At 36.2% G+C, this 19,720-nt stretch overlaps 1 protein-coding gene and 1 long non-coding RNA gene across 7 annotated transcripts in view; both read right to left on the bottom strand.

The window, feature by feature from the left end:
* LOC139130172 (protein IWS1 homolog A-like) overlaps positions 1 to 19,720 on the bottom strand; it is a 39,322-nt gene that overhangs the window by 16,973 nt on the left and 2,629 nt on the right. For all 6 annotated transcript variants that reach the window (XM_070695907.1, XM_070695910.1, XM_070695909.1 and 3 more), the window contains exons 2-3: positions 970 to 1,072; positions 2 to 182 (exon numbers count right to left, since the gene is read on the bottom strand). In XM_070695907.1, the coding sequence (XP_070552008.1) occupies positions 2 to 182; positions 970 to 1,072 (284 nt within the window). The remainder of the gene's footprint in view (position 1; positions 183 to 969; positions 1,073 to 19,720) is intronic.
* Positions 2,650 to 5,004, bottom strand: LOC139130161 (uncharacterized). The gene is made up of 2 exons (XR_011551807.1): positions 3,552 to 5,004; positions 2,650 to 2,835 (listed from the first exon to the last, which is right to left on the bottom strand). It is a non-coding gene; the product is annotated as an uncharacterized lncRNA (long non-coding RNA).

The raw sequence follows: 19,720 nt of genomic DNA, 5'->3' as shown, positions 1-19,720 counted from the left end.
CTTTTCGCCTTTACCGGCACACAGTACAATCACAACTATCAGAAGTATCATTCCGCCGAATCCCCCAATCACAGCGCCTATTGTGACCGACTCACTGCTTGTATCCTTCCAGCCATTGGTCTCAGCAGACAGCAGTCGTCTTGACAACCTGACTGATGGTAATTTTCTCCCGGCAAATTTGTCTGAAATATTTCACATGTCCATGTTACCATCGGTGTGAAATGACGGCGAGATGACTTTTGAATTACACACGCTTTGCAGTTGATTTCTACACACAGCAGGTGTAATTTCAATATCACTGACAAATGTGACGTAAATGCTGGCAAACTCAGCTAATAGTAATACGTAGTATATCTCTCTTACAAACTAAACATGTGTGTTGTACAAAACTACTGCAATGATGGTAGGAAAATAAAATACAAGTTGTCTGATAACTGCTTCAGCATGAAATTCAGTCACAACCAAGATACAATGTACCTTCATGGTTACCGGCAGTACTGAACTATGTGTCCTTTGGTAGTGTGTGCACATGTAAGCTCTTTGAAGTATTGCAATGAAATACTTTATAAAGAAAATAATTTATTCAGCTGTACATACTTTTATTAATAAAGATTTGAATACTTTTGTAATTACGGTGAAATATAATGCCAAGTTTGAGTTCCAAAGGTAAAGAAAACAAAAAACTTTTACCGTATTTTAGACAGTTATAAATTCAGTATACATGTATCTAAGATAAACCTTTGAAGTTGTTTGTGTTTTGGTAAATAATATCACTGTATACAACCACAGATCCAAGTCTTGGGTCTATGATACAGCAAAGGTAAACATTATAAATGCTGTATATACTGGAGCAAACACAAGGGTCCATAATTGCTAGAGGGCTGCAGTCCCTATGATTCTTATCTTGCAGACAGCGCCCTCAAGCAAATATTCTCCCAGATCTATAAATACACAAGGATGTGTTTGTACCTGTATATCCGGACTGCACACATGACCTGATTGTCTCTCCATTGTTCAGTTTGCACTCTACCCGGATAATTCCATCAGAGCGGATGAATTCATCGGCCAATATCTATGTACAAAGGAAAAACAAAAGACATTGTACTCAGTTAGTTAGAGAATGAATAGTTACATGAAGTTTCATTTCCCTGTGTGCACTGTATACAATTGTACCAAATGCATATGGTGCGCACACCATATCCACTAAGCCATGAAGGCAGCTTTTGCAAGTTTTGACCCGGGAAGATTTTCAGTTATTATAAGGGTACCTGCATTGGAGGAGACTGGAGCAAAGAATCTTATTCACTGCAGAGTGTACTGATCTTATAACTGATGGTACCCTTGTAAAATATCAAGTATACATTCATGTTATGATCTGGATTATCATAAAACTCTGTACAGTATTTGCCCTTCAATCAAAAATAAAGAAATTCACAAACCATATAAAGATCAAACCAATAAAGTCAAGTAGAAAGGTTTACAAGCAAAGTACAATTTACCGATGACATTTGAACCAAACTTATAAATAATCATTTTTTTTTTTAGTATCATCAGCATCAGAGTTAGGAAATCAATGTAGCTACATATACTGATTGATGAGAACATAAATGTATGTAAACACATGTGTAAATTGATGTCAAGCAATCATATGTACACACTGCAGTAGTACTAAGGCCTTGGAAACACATTTCTATCAAACAATTTTAGTTTATGAAATCATATTCATAATATGTGTACAGTGTGAATATCATGTGGAAGTAATCTACAATGTAAACAAAAATATGATATAAGGAGAACACACTCTAAATATTTTGCTCAGTAATAAATCCCGACACAAATACTATCAAAGCTAGCAACATGTAAACTTTATGTACATGTACTCCCTTATAAAACTCACATACTTATTTAAGTTATCCATAAGTCTGTAAATAAGTCTGTATATAAGTTGTTTTTGTGGCAGATACCTACTTGTTTCGTTACAGACTTGTTCCTTTGTCTATGGCCAAAGTTAGGTCTGTACATACTACTAAGTATGTGTATAGGCCGAAAAATGTAAATTAGCTAGGTAGGCATCGGCCATACAGACCTAAAAATTAGCATAACCACTTAACAATACATACTTAAAGCGCGTAAATATAAGCAGGTAAAATTGGTATGTAAAATTTACATATATTAATTAGCATATATAAGCAGGTAAAATTGGTATGTAAAATTTACATATATTAGCATATACATACTTCTTGACAATAAGTATGTACGTTCTTAAAAATTAGTATACATGATGCCTATATATTCAAGTCTCGATGCATGAAAAAATTGCAAAACCAGGAATTGACAACAGTGATGCAGCCACATCCAACATTTTATGTATGATCATAATTATCATGCTTCTAAACTTGATATACCAGGTCAACAACTGAAAAATGGACAGTGATACCCAAGACAGAGGGCAGCTTCCAGCAGAGTTCATGGGACAGTGTACATAGTAGCCTTCCCAATACTTCCATCCATTACAAATTTACTCGGTTCAGAATCATTTTGTAATGAACTGTAGTGGATAGACTTGCCATGTAAGAAACTAAAAATTAGTCTTACCTCAACATAGGGAACAAGACAGCACAAGAAGCAACAAGACAACACAAGAAGCAGTTCTCTGATGTCAAGTTTGCAAGCTCTTTATTTCATAGTGGAAGGGGAGATTCATGTGAAAAACCCAACAGAACACGTCTTAAAGTCTGCATTTGATTGTTCTTGATGCCATCCTTATACTTTCCGATCTTGTTCTGAAACTTCACATTGGTCTGTTCAGCTTCTTGGCCTTTGCCCATAGATACACTGAGAATAAAAATGATAAATAACAGACAAGGATGTCATTACATGTCATTGTGGAGAGTGAAATTGCTTGTACTTCGTCGACTATCCTTAATATAAAAATTCATGGAAAGAGCATTCACGTGCTTAAATGAAATTATAATAATTGATATAAAATAATTTACCTTCTGATAAAAACACTCATGACATATCTATAAATTATGTTCGTTGTGATTACCAAATCTTTGCTTTTCAGCCTAATTTTCCCCATTGATTAGTGACGCAGTACCATTCAAAACTATAACTACTGACCGGTGGTGATTGGGGTTCAGCACATCTCAAACAGAAGAAATGTAAATCAAAAAGTATCCTTTTATAATATTAATACCAGGTCAAAGTTTAAATAATAAAAATATATGAGTATCTGTTGTATATCATCAATCCGGTCAAAATTTTGAATCAATGAGTAAAAATAACAGATAATAGCCTGGCTCTATTCGTTACTACAACTCTCCTTGTAATTAACGCACAGAGATAGACAGTGACAGTGTGGAGTAACACTTCACTGTCTATATTGAGGTACCAACCTCATGGTTTAATTTTTGCCAACACCGTCCGTTCGTTTCGTATACTTGAACAGGGTTCGCCAAGAATGACATCAATATAGCGTGACTAAAGAAGTGAAAACTGCGAAAATTACAGAGACAACTCGTGGATAAGGCGTATTGGAAATTACTTACCGAATTTTTAAACAATCTCTTCGGTCTCTCCTGCCTCCATGCTTCGATCGAACTATGCATATGGGTTGCGTTCGTGTTCTACGGGACGATATCGCGGTCGATCTTAGAATCGGTCATCCAATGGCCATCAACGCATCGTAAACACTGTTTGTTGGTTTTAAATTCATAGCTAACCTGTACATACCCTGAATGATTATGTCCTACGGTAATTCTACGCAAAACTATGTCAAAATCAGAGCGGAAAGAGGTGACGATTTTCTCTCTCACTCAAAACGTCCTAACGTCCCACCAGTGCATATCAGATTTAATTTGCCGCTTAGGATTTGACCCGTGACCTTTTGGCAACTTGACCAATCACAAAGAAATCTTCACATGATCTACAATAATCTGACCAATCATAAAGAAGTCTTCTCATGATCTATGACATCATCAGGCGTGATTCTAAAGTCCTGGGTTCAAAGTCTGATGACCCATGTGACCCACGCACTCAGCCAGCCAGCAACGTGATCGAACACAGCTAGCTGTATGCGAGCTCGCGTTTGAAAAGCTAAAACGACAGAAAATCCATTACATGTAAACCTTTATTGGATCATCACAACGTTTACGCTCTGCAAAAACGTCTCCGACATACAAGTCTCGTGACTTACAAACTTGGCTCGATGATGACTTTCATCGCGCACGTCCGGCGTGAGTCGATGTTGAAACTATGCTTATTGCGCTGGGATAGCTGGCTGCCTGACATCATACGTAGTCGTATTTTAGCTTTCAATCTACTCTGTGATCGGACTCGTAGTTCATGTTTGAAAGGGCCCGGTAAGAAAACACAAAAGAACCAGATATACGTTATTTTTGAATTGCAGTTCTTTGAAAGACTAGGCTTTTAAAGGGAGATATGCACGTGAAATAAGTTCAACCATATTTTACGTCGAGCTCAACGTTCATTTTTCGCAAAGCGTTTTTTGGCAGATCGTCCATGTAGCCGACACGGACACGAACTGTCTGATCGTTTTTTGTCTTTTTTCTGTAGAAACAGTTACGCTTTCAGTGAGAACAGATCATTCGCAAAACGTACATAAAAAGTCAGTGATTGATTTTCTGTACCGATCAAAGTCAAATGGTAGTTTTTTCACACAATTTGTTGAACTTCAAAATCAAAATCAACTATCACACATTTCCGAATATGCAGCGTATGCCTGTTGTGCAGACTTAAAATACGCGACACCGGCCGAAAACAACATAAGTCTGTAGGAAATTAAACGTAGTTGTTTATTTTGACCAAGTAGATAACAAAATAAGTTGTTATGCTCTCCGGACGTAAAACAATTAGGTATGTATGATCACAAAACAAGTATGTATGAAGTTCCAACCACTTATTTTCCCAAAAATAGGTCGTTTTGGGTCGGTACAGACCTAATCACTACACAGTAACTACTTGATAAGTCGTTCAGTTTTCTACGGGCTCTGTATTATGTACATGCCTGTGATGGATGGTATGTTTTGCTTTGTATGTGTACAGAGCTGTAACTCAGATAAACTTAGGGAAGAATGCCAAATAATGCTTCACAAGGCTACTAGTGGTAGATTCTGTGATAGCATGAAGTTTGTGATCTGTGATATTTGTGTAATGTACAGGCAGCTTTACAACGGCCAATAAGATTTTATCACAGCAACTGCAAATACCAACGGTTGGTTGGTTATAAATCATTGATTTGATTGGTTATAAAAACATTGATAATCAGTAAATTATATGTTCTTGAGAAAAACAGTGCAAACGCTAAAGTCAGCCAAACTGCTACGCAGCAAGAACTGTAAGAAGTGTTGGCAATGGCTTATAAACTAGTATTCATAGTATGCATTATTGTACATATGATATGTAGATGATGTTGAAGGAAAAGCTGAACATACAGTACATGTACATGTACAGTGTATACTATATAAACAATACCTTTCAAATTTCCACAAACCTAAATATATATGTAAGAAATGCACAGTCAGTACCAGAATGGGGAAATATTTGACATCCATCGCACTAACACTGTGAACCAAACTTTCATTATAAAAATCTACATTGATCTTGAAATAATTATTTCACAGGTTGTGCTCAGCTTACATGTATGATCACATGTACAAATTTGTACAATGGGGTCAGGTGAAGGGGAGGGCATTTTTTCCTCTACTGTCTGTGGTAAAGGAAATCACCCCCTGGCTTTTCTGGAATACTGATTTGCAAATCAGGACACATTTTGTTAGGTTAGTGTTGTATGATAATGAATTCATTATTCTCATTATTTTGTATTCATAATGTTTTCATTTCACTAGGCCACTTGAAGAAAATTCTTTGTTTGCCATCCTTGGATTTTTGAAAAATCTACCAGCCAGCCAGGGAAAAAAATACAGACAAAAAACACAAGTGTGTTGACATAAACTCATTTTCTTATTTGGTTTCTTGGGGACAATAATATTTTTTTATTTGTAATACTGTTAACATTGTGTTTTTTCCCAATTTTCTCTGAAAAGCTACCAGCATGCAGATGGCAAACAAAGAATTTTATTTAAAGTGCCTTGAGGGATATGTTCAAAGTTCACCTATTGGTACATAAACTGCAGAAACACCCATTGTGTAAACAAAGGACTGATAGCCAAAGGGGTGAAAGGTCAGACAAAACAATCAATCAAACAGGTGCGCAGTCAAAACTGCATGCTCAGTGGTGACCAAGAAAAAGTGGCCACTATGTGTTGGATGTGTTACTGTGAAACGTTGGGTGCGACGTGTCAGTTTTGGTGCATGTAGAGATTGTGGAAGGAGAATATGGGAAAAGACTGGTGTTTTGACAAACCGTAGTGTCATGATTCTGCTCAAAATAATTATATTTCATTTCAAAAACAATGTTTATATGTAGTTTACTTGAAGTGCCAATTTCGTGTCATTTTCTGTTTGCAATACTGACCCCTGCAACACACACAGGTGCTTCTACTAAACTAGAGTGTTTACAAGTGGCCACTGACTACAATGTAGGTACATGTATGACAAGTGGCTTCTTTGCAAAGAATCTGTACACTTTGACCTGTCAAATGTCACAGGCCATCCTGAAAGTGAGTTCAATTGGTCGGAGTTAACCTCGATTGGTTTGATAGTAGTATATATTTGCCAATTCAGTATGCACACAGACGTTGCCCGGTTCGAAACACGACACAGCTGATCATGTCACTGTCGATGCTGATCAGCATTCCGTGAAAATTGTGTCAGATCATTTTGGTGTCAGCTTCACGAAATTGTTACCGGGTTGACATATACTTGCCAATTCAAGATAGCAGGTACAACCGTGTATTTGAGAAACTGGGTTAGAATGTCATGCATCATTTTGCTCACTTTATACTGAAATAAGAAATTCACTTATACTTAAAATCAGAAATAGAAGAAACAACACCCTGTTATCGCTTATTTAAACAGTTGTGAGGGAAGCAATTAAAATCACATGTTGAAAACTCATCCACGAATTACAGCGATGGCGGACCAAACAGATGAAAAAAAGCAAACGAAAGTTTGTCGAACTTCTGTTGCAGAATCGAAAATGAATAACAACCAATACTTGAATTGAATAAGTTTCTGAGTGTCTACGGTCTAATATAGACAGTGGTCTGGCTTTTCCTGTCTGTGGTTTCTACTGTAAATACACAGTGTAAAGTTAACCTATGCTGTATATCCCCTACACATTCTACATATAGCTCTGTTATTGAGTTACGGTATTCTTGTACAACATGTGGATGTCATTCGGATTGTTGTACAAATGTTTTCCAATGCATACCTCTAGAGCTATTCAAACAGCAACACAAGACTAGTAGCTGAATGGTGTTAGCATGGAGCATGCAGGGGGATTATTAAACAATACAGAATTGCAACGGTTAAAGCAATTGTCTTCATCATAAATTTGCCGTTCGGGTCACAAGGTCTGTCGCTCAACGGTTGCAGAACAGTACAGGGGCCATGTAAAGGGTCAAACTGCAGAATTGCACTGTAACTTGCCAGCGAAACTAATTGACTTCAAAAGTTACGGAGCATGCAGTTCCTGTTTTTTTGTTTATGTTTGTACACCTTTGTTCAAAATTGAGCAAATTACAAGTACCATCATGGTGCTATAAATAACACTCTCAAAACCAGGGTTTCTCAGCAGTTCTCCAGAACAAACTCCTTATCAACACACCAGGGTATATATTATTATTATTATTATTATTATTGTTTATTTCAGATATAATAATCCATATACAAAAACAGAAAAATAAAAAGTAAATGACAGAAAAGGAGTTAAAAAATCCAATTACACCAGTTTTTCCATAATTTACTATATGTGAAAATGGAAAAATTCAAAACTGCTGAAATAAGGGGGTTATCAGAGATATGCAATCTACTGAGAAAACCCACTGACTTTTTTCTAAACAGTTCGTCAAATGTTAAAATCGATAAGTTAACAAACAAAAGGCTGTTACTTTGCACATGATTGTATGTGAAACCTGTCAATTTACGATAAACCTGATAAAAAGCTTTTCTCATTGTCTTAAAAACATTTACAGAAAAATTAGACCAAAGATACGTACAATAAGGGACATCACAGAAAACAGTAAACAGGTGATTTTTAACTGAAAGCGATGCAAATTTAAAATCTCGAATAAGAGCATTGCCTCTCGCATAAAACAGGCGAGTCTGAGCTTGAATGTCATCGTCATCTTTTAGATCAGAAGTTATAACGTGTCCAAGGTACTTATACACATAAACATAGTTAAGCATTCTATTATTCAAATATATCGGAGCTTGTCGCAGCTTCCTTACATTCGGTTGTATTAACATACATACAGTTTTTTTCTCATTAAAGAGTATTGAGCATTCGTTGCCATAATGACCACAAGCGTTTACTAACATTTGCTGCCCGTAAGAACCGGTGGAAAAAATAACAAGGTCATCTGCGTATATCAGATGATTGATCTTAAAGTCACCAATGAGACAACCATACGGTAGAGAAGCAAGTGATTTGCTAAGATTATCTAAATAAACAGTGAAGAGTATCGGCGATGTAATGCCTCCCTGTTTAACCCCGTTTAATGAATGGAATGGTTCAGAAAGGCACCCATTCCATCTGATAACAAAGTCCTGATATCTGTAAAGGTATGACAGTACTCTAATAAGATATGGGTGTACGCCTCTAGTTAAAAGTTTTTCAAATAAAATGTCATGTCTAACGTAATCAAAGCCTTAGAGGCGTCCATGAAAGTAACAAACACAGGGTATTATGTTTTTTATAATAGTTGAGAGTCTCTTTCAAAATAAAAATTGACATGTCTGTACTATGATTAGGCTTGAAGCCGAACTGATTATCGGTGGTTACGAGAGAATCCGTACAGCGGTGCAACCAAACTCTTTCAAGAATTTTAGATAAAGTTGTCGCAACAGCAATGGGTCGATAGTTTGACTTATCACAAATGTCACCTCCCCTGTCTTTAGGAATCGGAACCAAAACAGTGGTCATATATGCACTTACCAACTTTATCAGTATCAGCTGATTATGATCTGTCATATTTTACTTTGTAATGACCAACATATTTTTCATTTTATCTTGGCCTTACTTTTTTGCCTTTTTAGTACCAGTGTCTAAATATATTTTATATAAGTCTTTTAACCAAGATGACTGAAAGTCTTGTCATTCTAAAATAGCAAGGCCCTGCTCCAACTGATACAGTGATTATTACAGTGTATTAAACAGCCCATATTCGATTCCCTCTATGTGTGGAATTAGTGACAATAATTGTACCCCTTTTCTGACATGGGTACATGTAGCTGAGTAGCGCTGGCAATAACTTTTATCCATGATGGTACAAGAACCTGTACTTCATCTACCAAATCGTACGGAAAATTATTTTGTTGGAAAAAATTTGTCTGGATACTCTCACTTTTCTCAATATAGTAATTAACATTTCATCATACCAGTATATTGATGGTGCAAATACTGCAATCTGATTGGTTAAGATGTGAAAATAACCATGCTATATTAGCAATAAATTCACTTTTGACGTTTCACGCCCGAGTTTTTGTATCACTCATGCACATACATGTATGTCATGAACTGGTAAAACTCGCATGGTATATATAGCCTAGCTGGGTGTGGTTTATCTTTTAAACATTGCGCAATAAGATGTTGAAAAATCCATTGAGGAAAGACACTATGATAAAAATTACCACGAAGACATTGCGTGTTTGTTTTACTTTTAATGTGATTATTATCAATACTTAAAAGCTATGGTTGTGTATTGATAAGCTTTGTTATCAGTGGAAATCATACTGTATTCAATCAATGGGTCATTCAAGGGTCATTGAGCACAGCTACATCCTGTATACACATCCTGCTTATTGCATACATGTAGCCTCATACATAAATGCCATAAAAACCCTATCAATTCAACCAGAAAACAATAACTAAAACAATAATTATGATTTTAAATAGTTGCAAAGCCAAAATAATTTTAGTGTTGAATCATTAGAGATTTCAACTTTTTTGACAGTTAATAAGTGATATGTTTACCATCTTGGATGATTGAAACATCATTGTAAAGGTGACTTTCCTGAAGTCCCTACTCAGAAATTCTGTGCTGTACATTGTATTGTTCTGTGTATTTTATCAAAAATAAAATGTTCAAAACAGCTTGTCATTGGTTGGTCAAATTATTAGAGATTGAGAAAGTCCCAATTTCCATTGGTGGTTGAACTGATAAGGGTAAAATAAAATAAAATTACATTTTGAGAAAAAATAGGGTGGTCGATTTATTAGAGTGGTTGAATTTATAGGGTTTTTACGGTAGAGTTCACGGTGTGCCTTTATTGCAACAACCAATCAGCTCACAGTCTTACATGTACATGTAGATCTGTCCTCAGTTTTCATTTTATCAAAATCAAAACTGCCCCAGCAGGGGTCCCAAGACTGAACATTTCAAAATATTAGACTGGTACAGAGTTTTAGACTGGTACAGAGTTTCTCAGGACGACTTTGTCAAACATTTGGAGCACACCCACATTCTGTCATGAACGCAAAACATGATCCACAGAACTTTATATATACATGTACCAGCTACAAAGCCCCTTCACCGAGTTTACTTGAAAGTCTCACCAACCTGGTGTTAGACTATGTAGAGAAAATATATACAAATGACTTTATGATAAAAGCGATCTTTCTGTTTGATATTTCCATCTTTAGATTCAAAATGTGACCGTTTCCTATTGGAATTTTATGTTCATACATTTTTTTGATGTTGTGAAACGATGAAAATGACGAACTTTACTTGATTCTCAGATGATTTTTGAAAAATTTGTACAAATTACATTCTGTGTTATGAGGGACACTTACACTTCTGAGTGTATGAACTAATATTATTTATACTAACATATACTGTATCAGTCTACACAGGCAGAATCCTGTGCAATCAACATCTTTTATTCACAATTGAACAAAAGATGTCAAGCGCATATTACTCTGCCTGTTTCAATGTTTGACCAATTTCTGTTACTGCAGAATGATCATAGCAACACAAAGTACTTGCCAACTTTGACCTTTGTGCTTCCAGTAAGGAATGGGATGGGATATTGTCTTATGAAGTGTGCACGAATATTGGTATATTCTCAGAAAACCTGATCATTCGTAAGATACAAATAAATGTGTACGACTACTTTCTCGAACATCTGATGTTGAAAATTCAGTGTGTAAGACTACAGTCAAACTGCAAGCTGTGTAAAAGTATGTACATGAGACGTACCGCATCCAATGTTAGTGAAGATAAGGTTTTAGTTCAGTACTGTAAGGTTATTCACAAAATACTTGGATTTACATCATCCTACATAGTACGCTTCGGTATTGTCCTCAATGCTATGCGTCTTGGACTATACCAAAGCGTAAAATGTACGTTAATCCCAGTATTTTGTGAATAACCTTAATATTGTTATATACCTTTTTTCAGTCCAACTGTACCATGGAAAAGTCAAAATTAGAGCGTTTTTAGGATGCCTATCATATACTTCACTGAGCAATTGCGGGCAACCTGCAAACACGTTCAATGCATCAGCCAAGAACACAGAATGAAACTTCAACCTGCGCAGCTCAGTGAACATGACCAGTAGAAATTGTAGGTCAGCATCATTAATTTCACTCAAATTCACAGGTTTTGGATTTACCACTATTAACTTTGTGAAGTACTGAATGTTTAGAAGTATATTTTTTGTTGAAAATTTAAAATGATCTCTTCTTTTTCCTCTCATTGACGTAAAGGTGTTTTGAGGTCAAAGGTCAAATACCGTCTAATAACACCTAAAGTTACATGTAATTGTACTCCGCATCAAAGTTATTGGACTCCGCGTCCTCTAATAACATGTTTTAATTTGTCAGGATAACAGTTACTGGTCTGGGAGGAAAAGAGTTATAAAAAGTATGTTAGATGTGCATTTTTTTTTCACCAGTCACTGCGCCATAAAATCTACAGGTAATGGTTGTTTCATTTCAAATCTGCATTGTTCTATTTCCATGTTTCCTGGTGATAAAAAATATGTGCCAACATAAAAATGAGAAACAGACTTTATTTGGTTTGAGCTCCATCTCATTATTTTGTAGACACAAGACCCAATACATCAGTCAGTGTCTGCTAGAGTCAAGAGTGTGTGTGTGCATAAGTAGGTTTATGACAGTTTACAGTTAAAGCATAACACAGTCTGATTTATGAGCACTGGTAGTTTACCAGCAGCCAACCATTCCCTATCTCATAACATGCTGTGTCAAATTGTGCATACACATCACTCATCATAGCATTTATATCAATGCCAGAGTCTCTATTTGAAAATAGAGCACTTAATCATGCATGGGTTGTCTCCCTTGATGGACTTAAAATTAAAGTCTGGTGAAACTAATACTTTAATACAATAATATAAATTTATGATAAACTGTATACATTTGTCACCATCTTATTTCTAAACACTCACACACATGATGGATGGCAGGTAGAGTGATAGTGTCATAATGTGAAGGGGTCTAGTGTCAAGATTGTAACTATAGCAATAATACAAACATTGTATTATCAACAAAAAACAAAGCTCCATACTGTGCGGCATTATTCACATCTCTGTCTTTCACAGGGGTTCGACCAGAAACAACTGAGAGACAACAAAAAAAAGGAGAGTTTATGCAGTCTTCTGTTTGCTCATTCTTAATAACTAATTTTTCATTGCATGGAGCGTTGGCGTTCCACAGTGTGGAAATAGGATATTTCAAATGATCAGACAATTTAATGGTTACTGCCTTAGTGATGAATATCTCGTCCTTTTTTGGGAAACAGACTAGGTGAAATTTTTTGATGCTCTTTATCAGTGTTGTTGTGCACTATGCTGCATGATAAGAAGTACTTGGGCTGGAATTGTAAGTTTGTGTTTGGGTTTATAATTGACCTTTGACCTTATAGACTGTCTGACAGTGTTCATCCTTCACACACGTTCACTGAGAGTGATTGAATTCTACACAGTTGCTGTGTCTGATAATAGACCACCATGAGAATCTTTTACTCAGAATTCATGCTGGATTTTCAGATACAGGTACACACGACAGTGTATTTCTGCATATCAATCTCAGCAGATATGAATATTCATAAATTACAAAACATGTCATTGGCATAAATCCAAAAAAGTTGTTCCAGTAGATCAAGTAGAAAGACTTACATGTACATTGCCTGTGGGTTTTACAGAAAATGTATATGTCGTGGGTTGTCACATGTCTACAATGTATTTTTTACACTGTATGGTACATGTGTACTGGCATACAATAATTACTGTACATGTACATTGTATATTCATACTGTCACGCATAATCTGTGTTGTTCACACACTGTGTACAGGGAAAAACTGACTACTGCAAATAAGAGCAACATTAGCTTTAACTTTTAATGATAGTTTAATCATTTACAGAATGTTTTATAAATCAAGTATGCGATTCTCTCAAACTGTTAGAACTTTAAAATACACTCACATACTCTTACATACTGCCTTGCCTACACATTCCATCTTGTACATGTACTACAATAATGATATGCACTAGTCATTGTTGACAAATGAATTCTTGGCTGGACAACACAATTCCTTTCTAAACAATAAATTTGGGTATTACATACATGCTTTAGCATATTGACAAGCACCATGTCGACATGATTTTGAGTGCAGAACGAAAAACTGTTTCACCAACAGTACAAAATAGAAAATATAAGGTTCACCATGTACATCAAAAGTTGCAGCTACTGTAGAAGAGTTTTTCTGAGAATTCAACATGTCAAGTGAGTCACTTGACTAAATCACCACTCTGACTCAAGTTCAAGGGAACTTCCCAATGAACACTTTCACTGTACCTAAACCAAAATTTCACCCAGCCACACAGACACAGATGTCAACTAGATTCCATTTTGCTTGACAAAAACACTTCCTCATCTGACGTCTTGACATTTGATACCTGAGAAAATATGATAGCACCTGGCGTGCTACTTCCACTTTCAGTGGACTGCTTGAAAACATTTCTTTTCCCACATAGAGCACTCAGTATTATAGGAACAAATACTGGGTGACTTGGGAGACTTTTCAACCGAAAAGCCTGTAATTGAAGAAAACACAATACCTCTGTTTCATATTATTTTATTCTATGTGTCCACAGACATATTCTGGAACTTTAATATCATCTGTTTGAGGAAATGTTTGCCTTCTTGGCTGAACTGGCATGCCTCTGACTGAACAAAGTTTTACATGACATCAGAGAACTTCAACACATTACACGTACACCTGCTGGTACAGGGCTGGTGAATAGCAATTTCCTGAAGCTCCTCATTTGAATCAAAACATTTAGACAGTCACATGTTTGAGAGCTCACGTACTGTTGAGGAAATAACCCAGCGCGTACTGAAACCTAAATCTGCCAGTGCCTGTTCGGTTGATGAGAATCAGTATTTTTTTTAACAAAACATACTTACATAGCTTCACATCTGAATCTACTGCTGCTATTCTATTCACTATTTCACGGAGATGAAAATGAGCCAAGTATTAACAGAATTGTTTTTTTTCTCTCTGTACCTGGCAAACAGCTCTCCCAAATGTCACCTGCAGCCCCTTAAAATGACGTAACAAGTTTCCTTTCACAAAAGGCAAACCTGTCTATATGTATAAAGGACAAGTTCAGGAACAGAAAAGGTGTCCTTATTAGAGAGGTGTCCCTAGTAGACAAGTGAAATTCTATTCAAAAAGTAACTTTTGGTTTGATAAATCTGTCATTAATGAAGAGGTGTCCTGATTAGAGAGGTGTCCATACAGGACAGGTTTCACTGTACTGGTATATACTGGTATGTTTTTGTCTGTCTTCAAAAAAATTGTGTATGTTATATACGTGTACACGTAGGCCAAATATACTGCTGCACCAAACTACATGCACTGTACAAGTTCATTGATAATAGTTGTGTTTATAGAAGTTAACTTTTTATGTTACAAAGTTCTGTAATTTAAATAGACCATTTCCCTTTACCAATCAAAAGAATCTATGAAAAAAAAATAGCGTCAATGACACTGTAGCTCCCATCCTGGACTATTTAGTGTTTGTTCTCTGGTCAGATATTTGAACATGTGTGAAAGGGATAAAGTGCATGAAGTGAAAATACTTAAATGAAATGTACTGGAGACAGTGAAATATGTTTAATGTAATTATTCAGAATATAAAATGGAAAAAAATACAGAATTAGATATATCGAATACTGTGATACAACCATTAACTCAACAAGTCATTTACAATGACATAGTCCCCACTTGTAATAGGAGTATTAGTCTTGATGGGGCAGGAAAATGTGGTCATTAAGAAGTATCACTGGAGTGTATATGTTGAGATCTATGGGCACATAGGTCTATGTCGTTGTTCCCAATTTGAAACACATGAGGCATGTCTAAGTTATGGTTCTAAATCGGGAAAAAAGATCAGACCTCTAGCAGTATTGGCCAGCCAAGAAATACATATGCGCATTATAAATGAGGTACAAGATGTGACATCTTAAGGTCTAATATCCTATCAAAATTGGAGGGTATAGAACTTGTGGTTACTGAAATATGCATATATATGTATAATCAAGGTCAAACGTCATCGAGGTCACATGACATTTTGAAAAAAAAAATTATATTGCTAATTAATCCCTATATGCCAAAAAATCAGATCTCTAGCTCTATTCGCTTGCCCAGAATTAGATGTGTACATAATTAATGAGGTAAGTTGTCATAAGGTCTCCCATCCTACTAAATACAAAGGACATAGCACTTGTGGTTACCGAGTTATGGACATAAACATATATTTTAGGTAAAAGGTCATCGAGGTCACATGACATTTGGTCAAAAAATTTCTCTCCTATAGTTATCCCTATATACCAAAAATCAGACATCCAGCTCTATTGGCTCGCTCAGAATGAGATATGCGCATAATTATTGAGGTACAGTATGTGGCGTCATAAAGTGTCCAATCATACCAAACATGAAGGGTGAAGCACTTGTGGTTACCGAGTTATGGAAAAATATGTATATTTGAGGTCAAAGGTCACCGAGGTCACGTGACATTTTGTCAAAAAAATTGTTTTGCTAAGTTATCCCTATATACCAAAAATCAGACCTCTAGCTCTATTGGCTCGCTCAAAATTAGATATGTGCATAATTAATGAGGTACAATATGTGGCGTCATAAGCTGTCCCATCATACCATACATGAAGGGTGTAGCACTTGTGGTTACCGAGTTATGGACAAATATGTATATTTGAGGTCAAAGGTCATTGAGGTCACGTGACATTTTGTCAAAAAAATTGTATTGCTAAGTTATCCCTATATACCAAAAATCAGACCTCTAGCTCTATTGGCTCGCTCAAAATTAGATATGCGCATAATTAATGAGGTACAATATGTGGCGTCATAAGCTGTCCCATCATACCATACATGAAGGGTGTAGCACTTGTGGTTACTGAGTTATGGACAAATATGTATATTTGAGGTCAAAGGTCACCAAGGTTACGTGACATTTTGTCAAAAAAATTGTATTGCTAAGTTATCCCTATATACCAAAACTCAGACCTCCAGCTCTATTGGCTCGCTCAAAATTAGATATGCGCATAAGTAATGAGGTACAATATGTGGCATCATAAGCTGTCCCATCATACCATATATGAAGGGTGGTAGCACTTGTGGTTACTGAGTTATGGACAAATATGTATATTTGAGGTCAAAGGTCACCGGGGTCACGTGACATTTTGTCAAAAAAATTGTTTTGCTAAGTTATCCCTATATACCAAAAATCAGACCTCTAGCTCTATTGGCTCGCTCAAAATTAGATATGTGCATAATTAATGAGGTACAATATGTGGCATCATAAGCTGTCCCATCATACCATATATGAAGGGTGGTAGCACTTGTGGTTACTGAGTTATGGACAAATATGTATGTTTGAGATCAAAGGTCATCAAGGTCACATGACATTTTGTCAAAATATCCGAGATATCTGCGTGAACGGATGGACTCACGGATGGACGAACAGACGGACATGACCCAATCTATAAGCTCACTGGACTTCATCCGTGGGGACTAAAAATTGTGTCACTGCATCCTTTTTGCAATATGAATACGATTAGAAACTAAATTTTTATTTTTTGTGGCCTTATACATGGGAGTCTATGGAGATCTGCCTTATACATGGGAGTCTATGGACGTGTAAACTAAAAATATGCAAATTTCACACGATTTGCCCAAATTTGGGAAAGGTCACTCCTATGCACTTCCATACCAAGTTTCAAATCAATCGGACTTGTGGTTTCAGAGCAGGAGATTTTTTGACCAAAAATGGGAGAAAATTACAAAAAAATTCATGAAAAATAGCAAGTCCAAGATACTGACCCAAGATGCGCACAATCATTTCATGTCAGCCCAAAGTACTTACATGCTAATTTTTCATGTAATCTGCTCAGTGGTTATTGAGTTTTTTCAATTTTGACTGTTTTTACATTTTTTCACTTAATTTGCATATTTTTGCAATGACAACTTCATTTGAACAAAATCTCATCTACAGCCCATCATCCATGTACACACCAAATATCAAGATGAAATGTACAGCGGTTTTGGAGTTTTTGATGTTGACGGACAGACATACAGACATACAGACATACAGACGTACAGACATACAGACATACAGACATACATACATACATACAGACATTTTCCTAGCCTATAAGAATAGCTTCCATTGCCATATATACATATGGCTATGGGAGCTAAAAAAATATGGACTTCAAAAAAAAGCAGAAGATTGCATTGTTGAAACTCGTTCACGCATGAGGTGATATGAAGTGAGTCGACAGGAAGTGTAATAAAAAATACACGAATCTTTCAGTTATAAGATTAAACAAACCTCGCTTTGGCGTTTTGAACCCTGTGGGGCAATCAAGGAAACAAAAGATAAAATTTATGGAGTTCCTGAAGAGGTTTGTCAACACAGTACACAAGGTTAGCTATATGCAGAAGTGCCAGTGTGAAAATGCAGAGGGGTGTATTTTCTGTCATGCAGCTTAAGCTAGAAGTAAAATTGTATAGAAAGTGGAATATTGTATTGATTTTTAGGGGATATCAGAAAGGGGAAGAAAACTTCAAAAACAACAGATTCATCCATGAAGTCAAGTATCTGGAGTTTGCGTTCAATTCATAAATGGTGTAGTTTCTGATTCCAAAACAAGGGCAGACGACATTCCGTGTACTGACAACATAGTCTTACTCTGAGAAAGTCATTGACAACAACACCAACAGTACACAGGGATTATACACTCTAGTGGTTCATTTGAAAATTAGATTGCACCATACAGTAATTACGCTTTTACAACAGTGGAGATATGCCTTGTGAACGGCTGAAAATTCTTCAAGCCTAGCAGCCTAGTGTACAAAGTCACAGACAAGGTTTCTCCTTGTCTGTGACAAAGTAAATCAGTTGCAATGAACAATTCACTATTCTATTCTTGACCTCACAAACAAAGCGCTGTGTGGAATCCATTCATGGGATTGTTAGACGTGTGCTGCTCCACTCTTGGACTGCTCCAGTTTTGGACAGACATGCAGCAAAAATCCTTGACACTGAAATAAAACTCTACCAGGTGCCGGTAAAATGTACTCATACCAACAATAGTCACAACTGTGGCAAACCGCAAAGCTACATGTAGAGTTTTGCTTTGCATTGAATTCCGAAAACTCAGGCCCTATATACAAAATACGGAGGGAAAGTGAAACTTGCATATTCATAATGACTTCATCTTTCTCTTTAGTTTTAGTTTCTAAAATGCATTTTATGAACAATCTCAAACAATGATGGTAGTAAATGAAAATGGCGTTCTTGTATTGTAAGTCTATTGGATGTAAACTTCTGTACAAACTCTATGACAATTTTTTTTCATATTTTAGACCTTTCATCAGTTTTACTGTTCAATTTTAGACTAAAAGGTCAAGACCTTTACTCTTGAGGAATATTATAAGTTTGGCAGATCATACAAAAAAATCCTAAGTGCAGCAATGTCAGATTTTGCGAAAAGTTCAATACAAAAATCAACAATGTGAACTACCTTCAAGTTGTACCACACATACACACTTCCTGGTATGGGTGTTTCCTATTAAAGATATTCACATCTGGGGTTATAGGCGTTTGTGTGCACATTTTGAACACCCCTTGGTTGACAAAAAGATCTTTTCAGTGATTTTATATAGCTTTCTGTGCATTTATGTGGACAATGATCGATACACAGGCAGTGGTGGCTGGACCTTGCCAGGACCAACACAAGTTCGGAACAACCTATATACTCATTCCTGTGGTGGGTGTACTCACTCTCTCTCTCTCTCTCTCTCTCTCTCTCTCTCTCTCTCTCATGACATTTTACGAGTGCTCTTTATCTGACTCACACATCTGATAATTAACTCTAGCTCAGCTGATCACAAAAACTCTGAGATTTTTTAAAGGAAAGTTCAATTTTCTCTGTTTGTGGAGAAACTAGCATACAACTAAAGATCATTCTACAAATTCTCATGTATATATAGTACGGTGTGCCACAAAACACCTTAACAATTT

The sequence above is a fragment of the Ptychodera flava genome, chromosome 3 (genome assembly GCF_041260155.1).
Source record: "Ptychodera flava strain L36383 chromosome 3, AS_Pfla_20210202, whole genome shotgun sequence".
Lineage (NCBI taxonomy): Eukaryota > Metazoa > Hemichordata > Enteropneusta > Ptychoderidae > Ptychodera > Ptychodera flava.
This window is presented reverse-complemented; position numbering and strand designations above follow the sequence as displayed.